At 37.7% G+C, this 19,083-nt stretch overlaps 1 protein-coding gene and 1 long non-coding RNA gene across 9 annotated transcripts in view; one reads left to right on the top strand and one right to left on the bottom strand.

Annotated features, from left to right (window-relative positions):
* The window catches only part of LOC122800839 (uncharacterized threonine-rich GPI-anchored glycoprotein PJ4664.02-like), a 662,067-nt gene that overhangs the window by 55,115 nt on the left and 587,869 nt on the right, over positions 1-19,083 (bottom strand). For all 8 annotated transcript variants that reach the window (XM_044070146.1, XM_044070147.1, XM_044070150.1 and 5 more), the window contains one exon: positions 4,435-4,597. In XM_044070146.1, coding sequence (XP_043926081.1) covers positions 4,435-4,597 — 163 coding nt within the window. The remainder of the gene's footprint in view (positions 1-4,434; positions 4,598-19,083) is intronic.
* The window catches only part of LOC122800841, a 199,779-nt gene that overhangs the window by 179,843 nt on the left and 853 nt on the right, over positions 1-19,083 (top strand). Inside the window, exon 2 of the long non-coding RNA XR_006364649.1 lies at positions 8,431-8,610. This is a non-coding gene — a long non-coding RNA (uncharacterized LOC122800841). The remainder of the gene's footprint in view (positions 1-8,430; positions 8,611-19,083) is intronic.

Genomic DNA, 19,083 nt, shown 5'->3' with positions numbered 1-19,083 from the left:
GTTTTGCTTGAATAGGATACATGAGGAGCTCTGCTTCACATGTATCAGAAATTGATTACAGAGTAACATCAATCTCTGGGAAATAAATCTGTCTCTCCAGCATGTTCTTTTAATGTCACAGGCTAGGTTAACATCCGTAGAGCAAGTGATTCTTGTGTCATTTGACTTGCAGATGTGCAGCATATTCATCAGGGTAGGGTCAGAGACTGCCCTGTAGGCCAGCACAAGTCACCTCTCAGCAGCCCATATGATACAGAGTACAGTGACAAGGCTGTCAGTCAATCCACATAAGTCATGCTTTGGAGGCCCGGTACTTTGTTGGTGGAAAACTTCTGTGGTCTCTCCAGATTCTGCAGGTGTCTGGTGAGATACATGCAGAAGAGCGCATTTGTACTTGATTAATGATCTGATGAGGGTCGAGTACACTGGAGTTATAAAATCCTTCAACCTTACTTATGAGATGTGCAATATCGAGGACTTTCCTTATTAGTGTGAAAACTTAGTGGTTGAATTCAGTTTGCATCTACCTGTGCTCCCAGATTTCTCATCATTGGGTTTGAACTTTGGGGGGGGGGGTTGCTGTCATTAACAGGGAATTCTGCTTGGCCAAAGGGGATAATAATGCCGTTTTTGTATTTAGTTTTAGACTGTGGCTTTGGCACCAGTCATTTGTATTTTAGATTGCTTAATAAGCAAACTGGGATGCTATCTGGTCCAATTGAGCCAGTGTATTTAGCCTTGGAGAGTACAGATATGACCTGATCTCTGGAGATACTAGCCAGAGGACTTGTTTCAGGTATGCTTTGAGGTATGGCTGGTGGGGACAGTGGGATTAAGTTTGTGCCCAATTTATGAGCTAGCGGGTTGGAAATTTCCTCTGATACAGTATGAGTGGTGCCATTTACTACCAGTGTGACACATAGCTGGGCATTCCCTTTTAGATTCTGGATGTAGTTAAAGAATGGCTTACGATTATACTTAGCTGTGGATGCTAGTTTACCTTCGTAATTGGCTTTAGAGGACTATACACAATTTCTGTGGAAGGAATTTTTCCTCTGCTGAGTCAGTTCCCTCTTGTTCTTAGACATCAAGTTTCTTACATTTGTTATGTAATCTGTTTATATCTGAGGTCCACCAGGCTTGCTTGTTTTTTGAGAGGACCTCATTTTAATCTGGTCAGGTATAGCCAAGTCTATAGAGTTACGTATACAGGGCATTTGTATACACGTCTGCATAGGAGTAATTCTTGTCTATTATTGCGGGGGGTATAGAACTTTTTATACCATCACTTAGTAGGCTGTAGTTTTCTTTGGAAAAGTTTTTTAGTTTTTTTTTTTTTTTTTTTTTTTTTTTGCTCCTATGGTGGTGACAGGTTGAATAGTTACTTCGAATGAGACTGATTTATGGTCTGACATTACCAGGGAGGGCATCACAGAGGGGGAAGTGCAGTGATCCCCCCCATGTTGGTGAGTACTATGTCTAGTCTGCAGTCCACATAAATTATTGGCCTCTTCCCATTCTATTCCCTTTCCTCCCTAATTAGTTTCTCCCAAAACCTTGGTTTCTTTGCCAGTTTTCTCCAATGAATTCTAGCCTCATCTTGCGTATTGTCTGTATCCTTAATTGCAGTCTTCCCTGTTGTCAGAATCTCCTTTCTCCAGTCCCATGTTAGCTTAGTTTTTAGAATACGTTCTGCTGCTTTAGGAATATAATATTCTGTATGGTTAGCATTATAGTTCTTACAGTTCTGTATCCAAAATCATAGTTTATCCTTGTTTCTTGAGCTTTCCCGTTTCATCATCATCCCTTTCCACTTTGAATTATAGCTTTATGCTTTTTCTATGTAATTGTGTAGCTCTGAAATACCCCTTCAAATATAATTCCAATCCCAAACTACCTTTTTCTATGAGTAGAATCAGCTAATCCCACTTGACTCACCCCCCCCCCTTACTTAGACATAGAAAGGCCGTGCTGAGTCTAATAATGGTGGTTGCCAAACACAGTAACTATAAAATGAAAATGGAAATCAAAGTCTGAATCAGCTGTAATAAAAGTAGTGAATATAGCTACAAAGTAACAGAGATAAAACAACTGGAAATGGGATCTTTAGAAAGTGCAGGAGCAAATCACATAGAGAAAAGGGGGAATTATGGGGACAATACATGCAGAATAACATTTTGGAGGAGAAAAGTGATTTAAAAGAAGGCAGGATATGAATGAGTTCTGTAATGTTTGACTGATAATGACTGGATAGTTTCTAAGTGATGTATAATGTTTGCAACTGAAAACATGTCAACACGGTTTGTTTTCATTGCCTATGTCATAACTGATAATTTAATCATGATATTTCTTGCTTATTAAAAAAATTGCCATTTATGAGATAACAGTTCTTGTTCACCTGATAATTAATCTTTAATGTGGTTTCACTAAAATAAATAAAACCAAATGTCATTTAAATTAAACAAAAAAAGTAAAATCAGCTCTCAGTTCTGCAGCCTAGATTGATGAAGCCCTAAGCCCTAGGTAACCCTGGTCCTATAAGTGAAGGATACAAGAAGCAAAGGTAGGATGGAGTAAATGATGCTGGCTAGGTTGGAGTAGCTAATGCTAACTAGGTTTGAATAGTTGATTCTGGAGTAGCTGATGCTGGCTAAGTTGGAGTAGCTGAAGCTGGCTAAGTTGAAGTAGCTGATGCTGGCTAGGTTGGAGTAGCTGATACTGGCTTGGTTGGAGTAGTTTATGCTAGCTATGCAAGATTAGCTGATGTTGGCTAGGTTGGAGTAGCTGATGCTGGCTAGGTTGGAGTAGCTGATACTGGCTAGGTTGGAGTAGCTGAAGCTGGCTAAGTTGGAGTAGCTGATGCTGGCTAGGTTGGAGTAGCTGATACTGGCTAGGTTGGAGTAGCTGAAGCTGGCTAAGTTGGAGTAGCTGATGCTGGCTAGGTTTGAATAGCTGATGCCTGGAGTAGCTGATGCTGGCTAGGTTTGAATAGCTGATGCTGGCTAGGTTGGAGTAGCTGATGCCTGGAGTAGCTGATGCTGGCTAGGTTTGAATAGCTGATGCTGGCTAGGTTGGAGTAGCTGATGCCTGGAGTAGCTGATGCTGGCTAGGTTGGAGTAGCTGATACTGGCTAGGTTGGAGTAGCTGAAGCTGGTTAAGTTGGAGTAGCTGATGCTGGCTAGGTTTGAATAGCTGATGCCTGGAGTAGCTGATGCTGGCTAGGTTTGAATAGCTGATGCTGGCTAGGTTGGAGTAGCTGATGCCTGGAGTAGCTGATGCTGGCTAGGTTTGAATAGCTAATGCTGGCTAGGTTGGAGTAGCTGATGCCTGGAGTAGCTGATGCTGGCTAGGTTTGAATAGCTGATGCTGGCTAGGTTTGAATAGCTGATGCCTGGAGTAGCTGATGCTGGCTAGGTTTGAATAGCTTATGCTGGCTGGGTTTGAATAGCTGATACCTGGAGTAGCTGATGCTGGCTAGGTTTGAATAGCTGATGCTGGCTAGGTTGGAGTAGCTGATGCCTGGATTAGCTGATGCTGGCTAGGATGGAGTAGCTGATACTGGCTAGGTTAGAATAGCTGAAGCTGGCTAAGTTGGAGTAGCTGATGCTGGCTAGGTTTGAATAGCTGATGCCTGGAGTAGCTGATGCTGGCTAGGTTGGAGTAGCTGATGCTGACTATCCATTTTTGGGGCGGTCTGTTCTGCTGTGGAAATGACTCCCGGGATGAAGTAGGAGTACAGTGTATACCATGCAAGAGCAAATATGCACTTGACTCTGCCTCATTACACTGAGCGGAAGGTATAGCATGACCTTTCATAAACACCTTGGATTTGGGATTTAGGCCATTTATAGGAAAAGTATTTTGATGACTCTGATGATGGGCTCACAGATTTACCTATTCCCTCTCATGGAACAAATTGGCTGATCAATCTCAGGAAGTCTGATGGGATGGCAAGCAGTAGAAGTAAAATGCCCCCCCGTCAAAATAAATAAATAAATAAATAAAACCAGAAACTGACACAAACCTTTTTCTGTATAGTGGTAAAGCCTACAGTTTCCCAATGCAGACTTAGACTCCATAGCAAGCCCAGATTAATTAAAACTCGTTCTGGGGTTACTGCGTTTAAGAGTAAAATGCACTTCCCCTGATGGATTGTCAGTCTTACTTTACTTTACTGAAATGTTATTTTCCTTAAATCTCACTGACAGGTTTTTCACCTAACAGTATAACAAATACAAGCCACACTGCACTATAATGTTTTGTACTTATTTTATGATTTGTTAGCAAATGTTTACTTATGCTTCTCTAGATCATTTACAAGTGTAATAAAAATAAGTAAGCATAAACTCAGGCAGTAAGAAGCGTTCTAACAACATCATTTAAATAATTATTTGGAACAATAATTCTGTGCTGTTGTTGTTCTGTACAACTTACCTGCAGAATGATTCTGTACCATTTATTTCACAGACTCCTCCATTCAGACAATTTTCTGTACAGGGGTATAAACAAACGAAGCCATCTGTTCCATATGTTAGCCTGTATCCACTATTCCCAGAGGAGGAACAATTGAAGTAACGTACTAATTCTTCTGGAGACACTTGTAATTAGAGTAATAAGAATTAATAGCTGTACATATTATTTGATATCACAAAGAATCATTTCACCATTTATTCCAATGCTAATGTAACATGGCATACAAAGAAAATGGAATACAGATTCTGCAGTACCACAGTAATAACATATAAATTAAACACTCACTGGGACATTTCAAGGAAACTTAGTTTTGCGCATACATAATGCTGGTAACTGAGCCAAACATAAAATAATTTCTGTCCCTGTAATCCATAAGTATATAGAAGGAACCATGTTTTTTTTAAAGTGGTAGCAGGATTTAAGGAGAAAAAATAAAAGCATGACGATTAAGTACATCACGTATTGCAGCACATGTATGTATATTTCATTTTTTCTCTACCCTAGTATTAACTCTATAAACTTGTATACATATATTTAATGTTTACATTCATAAATTATCTGTGTGCATCTGCCAGTTGTACCTCCTTATTGTCTAACAGGATACTATATGACTATCATAGAACATTCTATTTTTTATAATTTTCTAATCACTTTATACTTTTCCTTTGACTATTACTGACATTATGAACACTGAACATTTCCATAAGAAAATGTGACTTGGAATGATTAAGTAGCCTATCCTTTAAGTGGTGAGACTCATTGTATCAGCTTACAAGAATGTGCAGTATGGTAATAATTATATGATTCCCATATTTCCATTCATTCCCTTATAATAATATAATTCAATTTATTCAAAACAATAGCTATTTTAAATAACCTGAATTAGTATTCATGAGCAAAATGGCTATCCCATATAGTGAAGTATAATAATATGAAATGGTTCAGGTGTGCGAAGGAAGGGTAAATGTTCAGGAGTGTTCATAAAATAGCCTTATTCACCCACAGTCATTAGGTCTTACCACACTGAGATGAAACGACCTAACAGAATTACCATACTTTCATACTCTCATAGTTTCTTAGTAAGTTATTGGCCCTGAATGATCTTTATAAGCCTTGTCATGCATTCTCATAAAGTCTTTTTTTTTTTGAATAACCCATCGCAAGCCCAACATTTATGTTATTCCTTTACTAAGCGGAAATGGTGTTACTCCAGAGAAGAATTTGAGATTCCCATCCATTCATCTAGATTACATTTGAATAGAGTAAGACGACAAGTACTTTATTTATGTGGAGATGGAGATGATTCCAAAGAAGAGGAATTCTTTGTGATACACACCTATTATTCCAACATGTTCTGTTTATGTTTTAAAGGAGATTAGGTTTCTTGAGCAGGTGTTTATGCTACTACTGGCTTCTGGTTGTGCAGCAGGTACAATAAAATAGGATTTGTTAAGGCTTTCTATTGTTAATGTTCACCCCTCAGCAACTTGTATGATACCAAGAATAGGGACAAGGCATTGAGACAATCAGTGAAGTTCTTATGATGGAAAACCTTTATTTTCTTGTTGACAAAAAAGTTGTAGGCATTCATGTTGAACCAAGAATTTGGACAGGTATATAGCAAAAGGGGCATTATACTCAATGATCAATTTAATAAGTGCTGAATACAGAGAAATGATCACATCTCTGCACCTGACACACCCAAAACCCTTACAAATAAGATGGGCAACAACAAAAAGACTTTCTTACAATAGTTGATGCATGGTGATCAAAGGACAGTTCACGGTCTACATAGGCCCCCAGACCCATAATAGATTGATACTCGGGGCTGCATTGTTAATGTGATAGCTGCAAAGGATATCATACTTGTAGAAGGATGATATTATACATTTTTTAGTATTTAATTTTATTCTATGGTTTTGACATCAGCTATTTGTATATGAAAGGCCATCTGGGATGATTTTGGTATCCTCTGGAAAGTTAATAATGGCTCGTAATTTATAGTCATCAATAGGTTTGGTAAGAAATAAGCACTTAACATTGGCGTTGACCTCTTAGAAGTAAATGCTAAAGAGGACTGTCCCAAGGACAGAGCCCTGTAGTGCAAGTGTTGGTGACAGGTCCTTTGCAGGAAATGTAGCTGTTCACCCTAATTTCCTAAGTTTCATTTGTGAGACAATTTGTATCCATTGAGTTACATAAGGTTGACAATTAGCTTGGATGGTTTATTAGCAATACCTGAGTGTTGAATGGTGTTGAACACCATAGTGAGATTCAGATAAGTGGTGTGTACTAATTTTACCTCATCCATTATTTCAGTAACTAGACAACCAGGTTGGGAAGACAGGAACTGTCCTTGACAATACCAAATTGGCTAGGGCCAAGGGTTTGTAGGTTGTATACATCCTTGTTTAAACATTCCATAATGATCTTTCCATAACCTAACAGATGAGGCTTGCCTGCCTTGCGGGTCTATAATTACCTGGGTCAGTTCATGCTCTGCTCTTGTGCAGGCAGATGAATATTGCTATCCTGCAATCATCTGGCATATGGTCTGTTTTGAATATGATATTGAATAATCTATGGGGGGGGGGGTCTGACAGGTGCTGTTTCATGCTAGCTAATCAGCATCCTGGTATGTTATTTGGTCCCCATAGTAACAGTGTTCTTGGTCTTGGATAGTACCTTGAGGACTTGTTCTTGGGAGATTTGTGGGATGGAATTGATGTGGGTATGTGATCTGGGAAAGTTGGAGGGGGGGGAGCTGATGTTTCACCTAAATTTCTCTGCCAGTAGAATGGTTGCGTCTTGTAGGTCTGAGTAAGTGGTACGATTTACTATTAGCTCTGTGCAGTGCTGGGGATTGTTTCTGAGGTTTCTAAAATACATAAAGAAGGCCTTGCAGTTGTGTTTAGCCTATGTGGCTAATTTTAACTCATATCTGGTTTTGGTTAATTTCATCAGGGATTGGAGTTACCTTATAATTTTAGAAAGACCATCTCTGGCATGCTGGGAGTTACTTTTATTTTTACGTGCAATGATTTTTTTTTCCTATTGTAGAACCTGCTTATATTACGGTCCCCCTATAGGGGTTTATCTTTAAATTTGACATTGTGTTTACTCAAAGGAGGACCGAATTTGACAGTAAAGGATTCAGCATACCCACTGGGTTCATCCTATTGGGCAAGGATACTGAATTATTCAGATCATCACTCAATTTAATAGATTCGTTTTTAGCATAATTTCTGAATACTGAGTTATTAGAAGGTACTTCTGGCTTTCGACTTGCAATGTCTGTGAATTATTTAGGGTCAGATTAAACGAGGGATGGAGTTACAAGTGGTACAGAACACAGCTGTTTTACACAGGTAACTACTAAATCCAGGATTTTGTCACTCTCTTGTTAAGCTGTGGACTAGCTGGTCCAGAGGCATTGAATTAATGAAGTCTAGAAATCTCTGGGCATAAATGTTAGGGGATGTACAATCTTCCCAGGTTATAGATAGGAAGTTTAAGTCTCCTAGGGGAATGGTGTTTAGTTTGATGTATAGGACTTCCATGCTCGTGAGGTAAGAGGTGTGGGCCAAAGGGACATAGAGGGGCTTCTTTTGCTGGCTATGGAGATCATATCATTTAATTGCAAGAGTTTAATTTGCATTACAAATAATGCAATAAACAGATTATCTCCTATTATAAAATAGACGGATAACATTAATATTGCAGCAATGCCTCATTTTGATTTCTGTAGTTATGCCAATAAGTTTTTATATGGGTACTTTCATCCTAGTTTTTATCTCAGTTCAGTTCAGAAACATTCCCTTGCACTTACTGGTACAGCAGGCCCTGTTCAGGAAACATAGAATGTGTCACAGGCAGAGTATATTTCAAGTTCTTGGAAACCTTTCTAAGAAATCAAATGTAAACAACTTCATGTGTTTTTTTTTTTTTGTCTTCTAGGGCAAGAATCCATCAATCAAAGCCAAGGGCTAATAATCAGAATTTCACGAATGAGTCAGTGTCATCATTGCTGAATTTAGTCTGCAGCCCTAATATTATCATTGCAGAGAACATCACTGACTGATATAATGTCAGATGGAAATTTACAGTGCAAAAAAATGAATGGAAAATCATTTGGAGGTATGTGACTTTGCTTCTGAAACTCTAGGGTTTGCCAAAATTACACAAAGGAATACAGGAATCAGGAGAGTGGAAGAACTGACTGGTCTCTTCATGTGTTTACTTTTCTTGAAAAATGAAAGGTTGTGTGAAATGTAAACAGTTGTTCTGTCAGCTCTGCAGTCAGATCTGCACCCTCTCCACAGATGCATATTTATGCATTTATTTAGTGACACCTGCAATATGTTCCCCTTATAGTTTAATTGCCCATGTTTTCTGCCTGAAAGCAGCATATAATTTTGTTGGGAGTATGTATTCCTGCTGCTGTCAATAATTAGATGGGGAGTAAGTACGCTGTCTAGATATTCTTGTGACTGTCAACGATTACACTGGGAGTGGTGTATTTTGTCCTGAGGCTCAATAATAACAGTTACTTTGAAGCATAATTGTTCTCTCCCACCGATCCAGTGAGCATTGTTTACCAGACAAGTCATGTCTGAAGAGACCTAAACTTGAGTTGGGAAATATCACGTGCAGAACAAACATAACTGAGGACATTGGCTTGTCTCACCCAATGTATATGTTGGAGCCTTCATTTCAAAGGGAGGACAACAGCGCTTTACATGATATTGTTGTGGTTCACCTGCAGTGCAGCACAATGTTAATCACAGGCACAGGCTTGCTTCACTATGTTAAGAAAATCTTCATGCTAGACCATCACTGTCTCTGGATGCATTAGGCAAAACGTGTGCTATATTTCTTCTATCTGTAAATAGCTGTGCTTCATGATGAGATACAGAATAGTTTGCAACATCTGGAGCTGTTTTGCCTGGAGTCTAACTACTAATTCTAATCGCAGTTTAGTATTCTAATGCTTCTTAACAGAATTTCTGTGGTAACCAATGCTCATCCGTGGATTTATGAGCTCTGTTATGGATGATTATTTATCCAGATAGATTTCCTCTGACTATACTGCTTTGAAAAAACAGAATCATGTCTTAGTCTAAACTCAAAATGTTAACATTCTGACTGACATGCTCCAGTACATATCACAGAAGATGGGTAATAAAATATGTTGCAAATCACATATTCTACATCCAGCATAGTCTTACATTTTCTGAGGCATATTCTCAGCTAGAAATAATATTTATAGGTTCATAGGTATATACTAGACTAACAGCCATTGAGACCTTTATTAACCTAACCATGAAATCCAAATGTATGTCATGAGTTTTTGTGCCTTTGAAGTTATTTTAAGAGATGTATGTTAGTTAGGGCATGACTTAAAAGCTACCTATGTCCATCAGAGACAAAGGTTTCATACCGGGGTGAATTTCTGATTTCCCATCCACTTGCCCGGGTTGCACTTAAATATGGGTAGTGAAGGGCCCTGCTTCACATAAATGGGAAGCATACTCCAGAGAATGGGGATTCTCTGAGATGGATTCCAGTCCCTCCAACATGTCCTATTTAAAGGACAAGCATATTTTAAATCCTTAAATGTAATCGTTCTGGTGCTGTTTGTTACATGGATATGGAAAAAGATCCATCAGAGCAGTATCCAAGGATGCTTTGTATGCTAGGCATAAATTGCCTCTCAGCAGTCTGTATGAAAGAGAGTATAGAGACAGGGCCTTAAGGTGATCATCATAAGACATTGTAGTTATATTCCATATTCTTTTTGTGATGAACCACCATGGACATTCCAGTTTTCACATGTGCCTGGTCAGGTACATCCCAAATGTGGCATTATAGTCAATGACTGGTCAGATGACAGCCGAGTACAATAGCTCAATGACTTCACTGGGGCCTAGATGTCATGCCCTCACCTATAATGTCACTGATATTCTTACTACCTTAGAGAAAATTTTGGTTGAAAACCAGGTTACTAAATATATGAGTCCCCAAATCCCTGACTAATGTGTTTACTTTTAGGGGTGTTATAATCAATGAGGTAGTTATCCTGGATGGCCAACTTCCCAAAAGGTACTATTATGCATTTCTTGGCATTGCATTTTATATCATAGCTTTGCACCCATCGTTTGTGTATATTAGACCTTCCTGTAAGATTTTAGTACCTTAGGGGATTTCTATGATTGCTCCAAGCTTGCGGCCATCTGCAAACAAGGTATGCCAGAGGCCCTTGACATTGGACTTGACTTCTGAAAAATAGCTCCCAAAGAGGAGCAGACCTAGCACAGAGCCACACTGGTGACCACCCTCTTTGTGGAAGTAGTCTCTCAAATCAGCTGAAATGAAAGCAATAACATAAACTCTACTTTTGGTCTACTAATCTACTTAACATTACATCATTGTGCACTTAATCATTATTTATGATATGCCATTCCTAATAATATAGAAGAGCATATTAACCATATAAAGACACCTGTTTTCACTATTATTCTGCCCACTGTGCGCTGTGACTATCAAATTCTCCTTATTATGGCTCTCAGTAAGGATCTATGATTTTGACAGCTATCGAGGCTTTTTGTTTTATGCTTTACTCCATACCCACTTAACAGCACTGCTGCATGGAATTTAATCAAACCTAGGATCTTTAGGTGAGTTTATGTGCTTTACATATCCCAAAGTAATCATTCAGCACAAGTTATACTTACACCCTGGTCCTTATGGTGCATATGCTTGGATACCCAGATATATATATATCTAGAGAGAGAGAGAGAGAGAGAGAGAGAGAGAGAGAGAGAGAGAGCAGCATTTCAAGCTGTCTCTCACCCTCTCAGGATGGACAAGCTGATACTGGCCACTCATCCTCATCCTTCCTAAACAGATGGTTCAAAATCCAGAGCAGGAACAGCTCCTTGGTAATCTGAGGTGCAATCATGGCTTAATCCTTCTGCACCATGGACAAAATACATACAGCACAGCTTTTACTCTAAGAATCCAATGAAGATTTGACAGACACTAACTAGGGCTGCCCCATTCTACAGACACAAAATGCTTTTAGTCACACTGCGTGGTCAAACAAAAGTGAGGGAGTGTCGTGGTCAGTCTTACAACTTGCATTAAGAGGACAACAGAAGCATGCAACTCTTCAAAATTCATGGGGATTTATCACATCAAAAATCCCAACAAGGCACGGGCTACATCTCTTGGCAAGACACAGCAGTTCCTAGATGTCTAACACTTGTGTGCCAAGTACATAGGCAATACCTTCCACTTTGAAAAACTCAGTAGCCTTGACTTAAAATAGCTGCATTACTGACCTAGTTATTTAAAAAGTCATCTCTTCTTCACTTCTGGCTATGGTGGCAGAAATCAACATCAGGACAATTTCTTGCAATTAGTTTGTAGGAAAATACCCAATGTTCTGCGATGGCAAAATAATGCCTGTTTACCCACCTTGTAAATGATATAGCATTTATATAGCCCTAGTTCTGAAACCCCAATCAAATGAAATCTACTTTTCTATCAGTATCTATACATGTCTATTACAGAATGCTACTACAGTTTGTAAATATTTCAACTCATAAACAGACTCAATTAAGTCTGTAGGCATCTACATGCACTGGTTTAATATTATATATATATATATATATATATATATATATATATATATATATATATATATAATTCTGAATATGCCACGGTGGTATGGCGGTAACTTTGTTACCTCACAGCAAGAGGCTGTCTCGTTCGATCCTCAGCTGGGCTTGGGAGTGCTTTCTGTGTGAAGTCTGCATGTCCTCCCCGCGGCTGGGTAGCGTTCGAAAGACATGCATGTGTAAATGGGAGTGCCTTCATTGAAGGTCGGGCGTCGAGCTGGCACCTCGGTGTTTTGTAAAAAAAATCTACAGCCAATCATTAGCGGAACAGAGTTCCGCTGTGGCGACCCCTTACCGGGAAAAGCCTAAAGACAAACAACATATATATATATATATATATATATATATATATATATATATAATTCTGTAGTACACTCTGATACAGGTCTGTACAATAAATACTTCTGTCACTGGCACTGACATACATACTCACTGTGCTGGTATATTTTGTATGCCATTAACAGATTTCAAGACATGAAGTTTGGAGTGACTACTCACTATATAAGAGAGGGAGTAATTGGTGAAAATATCTGTGTGTTACACAGCTAAACAATGGTATTACACCAGTAAACTGTAACAATAGTGATAGAATGCATATTCGGAACGTTTTCCTGAACATAATCAGTAAAATGTAAATTATTATAAGGATAGATTTCCTGTATAAAATATGATTGTGCAGAAAGGCTGACAATAAATTATGCATTACAAATACAATGCCTACTTTTTTAACCTGTAATTTAAATATGCAGTTTATAACATCCTCTGTGGCAAGACAATTTACAAAGAATCAATGGGAGAACAATGAGAGGTTTAGGATTTTGCTTGGAAGTGTTTGCATAGGCATTTTATACATTAAGCAAACTTCAGAGAGTTTTTGCAGGTATATAGCAATGCTCGAGGTATAATGGTAAAGGCAGTGATAAGTGAGGACATGTTTTTGGGGTGTGTACTGAATTGGCAGAGATTTAAAATTCCCACGGTGTACTTTGTCAGAAATATTGGAGATCAAAGGGTTGTAGTAAAGGAAATGATTCTTTTGAGCTGAGACATAGGATATGAATTACCTAGACATAGTAATATATAACTAAGTTTAATGCTTCAGGATATCAAGAAAACAATCACTAGAATATGGAAATCAACACTGAAACCAATCTACGTCTCTAGAATAAAACAATTTCTTCCAGTGTTGAGAAACAATGATCAGACTGTGTTTATAATGAACAGGAAAACATATGATAATGTCAAGAGAATACTATCAATAACTGATTATAGTAATAATTAAAAAAAATAACTAACTTTGCTTAGTCTGGATATCAGCAGTGCATTTGATTCAGTTAATTGGGAGTATTTACTATTAGTACTGGAGGAATGTAACTTTTCAAACAATAATCAAATTCTCTATCAAAACTCCTTTGCATACATTAAGATAGGCTCATATACTTCCCAATCAATCATGATCAGGGTTGTCCCTTGCCCCATTACTTGCTGCTCTAGTTATGGAACCTTTTGCAAATTATATAAGCTCAAATAAAAACATCAAATGTATAGTAAGAAATAATGATTTAATCCCCAAAATACAATTATATGTAGATGACATTCTATTAACTTTGATTGATTACAATTCTTCTCTTATTGAAGTATTCCAAGCAATGGAAATATCCCAGAAGAAATTGGGACTCAGTTTTAATGAGAATAAGACTAAAATACTACCTGTTAATTATAATATTAATAAAATAAATAAAAATGCGTAAATACATTGTGAAATATGGTAAAATCACTTACTTAGGGACAATCTTGACTGATAATATTAAAGATATAACAACCCTTAATTATAATAATAACTTAAGAAAGTCTGTTTCAGAGCAGTGGCATCCTCTGGGATACTGACCCTCTGAACCATTCTGTTAATGTTACAGAGGATGTTTTGATCCCCAGACCTAGTATATATGATAACCATTGACTTGCCACTGGGCAGTAGGTCAATCAGTATTTGGTCGGAGAATGCCTTGTTTGCCAGAAACAAATCACTTCTTAGCATCTGTAAGATACTGAGTATAGTGACAGGACTTTGAGAGGGTCCACATAGGACATATTATTTAGGACTTTTAGTAAGGTATTTTTCTATGTGCAATCTAGTTGATGTATGTGTGAAAACAGATACATGACAAAGAGGGCATTATACTCAATAATTGGCCTAATGAGGGCTTAATAAAGATAGACATGATAAAATGAAGTACACAGGAGCATGGGTTGATAAGAATTCTAATTAAACAAAAGATATAACAAAAATTGAGAAACTGGAAGCACTGTTTTATGGATACGATAGTAAAATACAAGCAGTGAGAATGTTTTTAGTCCCTTTAGTTTTAAATACATGTCAGGCATTTTTTATCAACCAAAGCAGAAGTTGTGGATAGCAATTAATAATGAGTTGAAGGATTTTATCTGGGAGGGGAAGAGGGCAAGAGTTAAGTGAGAGAAGCCGATCCTTCCAATTGAACAACGTGGTTTGGGATTATGTGATTTGAATGTATATTGCAGAGCTACTCAGTTAAGGCTCCAAGATATAGCACAAGAAGAAAGTTATAATTCAAAGTGGAAAGGGATGATGATGATCAAACAGGGGTAAAGCTCAAGAAATAATTAGAAAGTGGGATTTTGGATGCATTTCCTTAAGGAGAATAACAATAGCCTTGTAGAATACTATATTCATAAAGTAGTAGATAGTATTCTAAGAGCTAAGCTAACATGGGAATAAAGAAAGGAGATTCTGCCAATAGGGATGACTACAATTAAGGATACATCAAATAGGCAAGAGTGGGGCTAGAATTTACTGGAGAAAGTTGGCAATGGAAATACGTTATTGGGAACAAATAGTTATAGAGAGAAATATAATAGAATAGGAAGTGGCCAATAATTTATTTGGACTGCAAACTAGAGACTGCTTTCCCTACCAAGGATTGATATGAGAGTATAGGCAAAGAAAAAGGAATATGGGCTTTGTAAGTGAATGACCAGCATTGATAGTGATTATACTTAAATCTAGAACAGAAGCTACAGGGATGATTAGTAGGAGTCTATATCATTATTTCGAACATTCAGATACTCGAATCCCTAAAGGCTGACACCAAAATATCAAACTGCAACTCCATCAAATGTGAAAAAGCGTGAAATTCAAAATATTGAATTTCCATAGTTGGCCAACTCACCTCCTGCTGCGTATTGCCTACCCAAACAAAATAATCTAAACTTCACCCATGTCAACACCTCACCCATTTATCCCCTGTGCTAATTAAATGTGCATAACACACAAATATATGTGAATGTGAAAACCCAAGTACTGAAAAAGTTCAATTTATGTAGTACGTTCAAACTGTCAACTGTATGTTACACTTTCAACAGCAGAGCTATCACTCGAAAGAATTCACCTGTAGAGTACTTGTTCCTCTTCCTGAGCACTGCTTGCATACGAGCCTGCTTTTCAGCACTCCAACGCTTTTTAGGTGAAGGTGGACAACCAGACTGCAGTTGTAATCTGATCTCATTAACCCTGTTCTGCTTACGCACTAGAACACTCAGAACAGCTGGGATATTTGAAATACGCCTACCTAAAAGACATCTAACACGGTTATGCCATCCCTCAACATAGCTTTGTGTACGTGGAAGGGACAGATCATTTAGAGAGGAAATATTCCAAAATGCAATAGGAAACACTGGAGGAAATCTTGACACATGTGCAGACCTAGTGCTTTGTTTATGCACACGTCCCAGAACATACACCTCTGCAAAATAAGACAGCAACAGCTTCCCCTCAACAGGAAATGTCTCACACAAAGCATTAAATGCAGGAACAACCTCATCCTCCTGAAGGAAAGAAAGAGCTATTAGCTTTTTGACACAGAACTGAAAATGTACACACTTGCCATACAAAGCAGCCAATTCTACAGACTGCACCTTTCTCCAGACAGCCTGTGAGAAATGAATGACACTTTAGATGTTACCTGATGGAAATTATGTCTAACGCTTTTCATAGCTGCCATTTCAAAGTCACATAAGATAAATTCTACCCTAGCCACTAGATCAAGAGATGACATCAGCTTATCCAGACACTCCCATAAATAGTTGTATGACTTGTACAATTTTTTTAACATTAAGCAATACACCAGTGGCATACATTTAGTACTTTCTCCAAATGAAATCAACCCATGCACACTATACAGTTGCCGACACAGCTGACCCTTTGTGAGAAAAACTCCATCCATTAACCATAACATACATGTGCATAAATCCTGCAAATTCTCCTTTGTACTGAACACTAACACATGAACATTGGCATTAAGGTCTACCTTATGCTGCTGTATAAAGGAACCTTCCTTCAATTCACCCTCAGTAGCATTCACTTCATTTAAATGAGTTGATACCACTTTATAGGTAAGCATCTTCCTACATCGCATACAATTTACTTGTTGCAGCATGGAATGCCTAGAAGGCAAGCTTAAGGAACTCTCTACCGAAGTGCTAATAATAATGTCATCCACTACTAACGCTGCTGTAGCCCTATTTAGCCGGGCTGGTGACAAGCAATATAATGCTCTACTTCAGCAGCATCTTGGTGGATGGACATGACATACTGAATTTAACAAAAATACCCCATCTACCTGCTTCATGGTGATTGCCCGTCCCTTGCAAATACATGCCTGCTTATACTTGTAGCACCAGTATTTCCTATCTTTGCTAGTTTTCCCTAATGTATAGAGATACCCATCTAAGTGCAGCATTTCCCTATTCTTCTGTGATGTTGCAGTCCTATAGCACATACCTAGACTACCAGGAGGTACAGCAGGAGTGCTAGCCATTTCTGACAATGACACATAGTCGAACATACACAACTTACGTGTTACTGTCTTAATTTATAGAAAAACCTGCAAACACATACAACTTAAACAGGTTTCTATTGGGCTACCCAAATATATTACTATATATGCACTTCACTTAACCCCACTTCTAACCCTAAGGTCAGTATCTATTGCACATGTATGTTAAATGTATTACTATATATGCACTTCACTTAACCCTACTTCTAACCCTAAGGTCAGTATCTATTGCACATGTATGTTAAATGTATTGCTATATATGCACTTCACTTGACCCTACTTCTAACCCTAAGGTCAGTATCTATTGCACAGGTACGTTAAATGTATTACTATATATGCACTTCACTTAACCCTACTTCTAACCCTAAGCTCAGTATCTATTGCACATGCACGTTAAATGTAATACTATATATGCACTTCACTTAACCCTACTTCTAACCCTAAGGTCAGTATCTATTGCACATGTATGTTAAATGTATTACTATATATGCACTTCACTTAACCCTACTTCTAACCCTAAGGTCAGTATCTATTGCACATATACGTTAAATGTATTACTATATATGCACTTCACTTAACCCTACTTCTAACCCTAAGGTCAGTATCTATTGCACATGTACGTTAAATGTATTACTATATATGCACTTCACTAAACCCTACTTCTAACCCTAAGATCAGTATCTATTGCACATGTACGTTAAATGTATTACTATATATGCACTTCACTTAACCCTACTTCTAACCCTAAGGTCAGTATCTATTGCACATGTACGTTAAATGTATTACTATATATGCACTTCACTAAACCCTACTTCTAACCCTAAGGTCAGTATCTATTGCACATATACGTTAAATGTATTACTATATATGCACTTCACTTAACCCTACTTCTAACCCTAAGGTCAGTATCTATTGCACATGTACGTTAAATGTATTACTATATATGCACTTCACTTAACCCTACTTCTATCCCTAAGGTCAGTATCTATTGCACATGTACGTTAAATGTATTACTATATATGCACTTCACGTAACCCTACTTCTAACCCTAAGGTCAGTATCTATTGCACATGTACATTAAATTATTACTATATATGCACTTCACTTAACCCTGCTTCTAACCCTAAGGTCAGTATCTATTGCACATGTACGTTAAATGTATTACTATATATGCACTTATCTTAACCCTACTTCTAACCCTAAGGTCAGTATCTATTGCACATGTACGTTAAATGTATTACTATATATGCACTTCACTTTACCCTACTTCTAACCCTAAGGTCAGTATCTATTGCACACGTACGTTAAATGTATTACTATATATGCACTAACCTTAAATCTACTTCTAACCCTAAGGTCAGTATCTATTGCACACGTATGTTAAATGTATTACTATATATGCACTTACCTTAAATCTACTTCTAACCCTAAGGTCAGTATCTATTGCACATGTATGTTAAATGTATTACTATATATGCACTTACCTTAAATCTACTTCTAACCCTAAGGTCAGTATCTATTGCACATGTATGTTAAATGTATTACTATATATGCACTTCACTTAACCCTACTTCTAACCCCAAGGTCAGTATCTATTGCACATATACGTTAAATGTATTACTATATATGCACTTACCTTAACCCTACTTCTAACCCTAAGGTCAGTATCTATTGCACACGTATGTTAAATGTATTACTATATATGCACTTACCTTAAATCTACTTCTAACCCTAAGGTCAGTATCTATTGCACACGTATGTTAAATGTATTACTATATATGCACTTACCTTAAATCTACTTCTAACCCTAAGGTCAGTAGCTATTGCACATGTATGTTAAATGTATTACTATATATGCACTTACCTTAACCCTACTTCTAACCCTAAGGTCAGTATCTATTGCACATGTACGTTAAATGTATTACTATATATGCACTTACATTAAATCTACTTCTAACCCTAAGGTCAGTATCTATTGCACATGTACGTTGGTTTCCTATGCAGGATAAGGGAATCTCCTACTGATGTTTTACCTTAGTAAACATGATGTGGCC

Source organism: Protopterus annectens, chromosome 4.part1 (genome assembly GCF_019279795.1).
Source record: "Protopterus annectens isolate FY-2018-M chromosome 4.part1, PAN1.0, whole genome shotgun sequence".
Taxonomy (NCBI): Eukaryota; Metazoa; Chordata; order Ceratodontiformes; family Protopteridae; genus Protopterus; species Protopterus annectens.
Note: the sequence above shows the minus strand (reverse complement) of the source record. Positions and strands in the feature narration are given on the sequence as shown.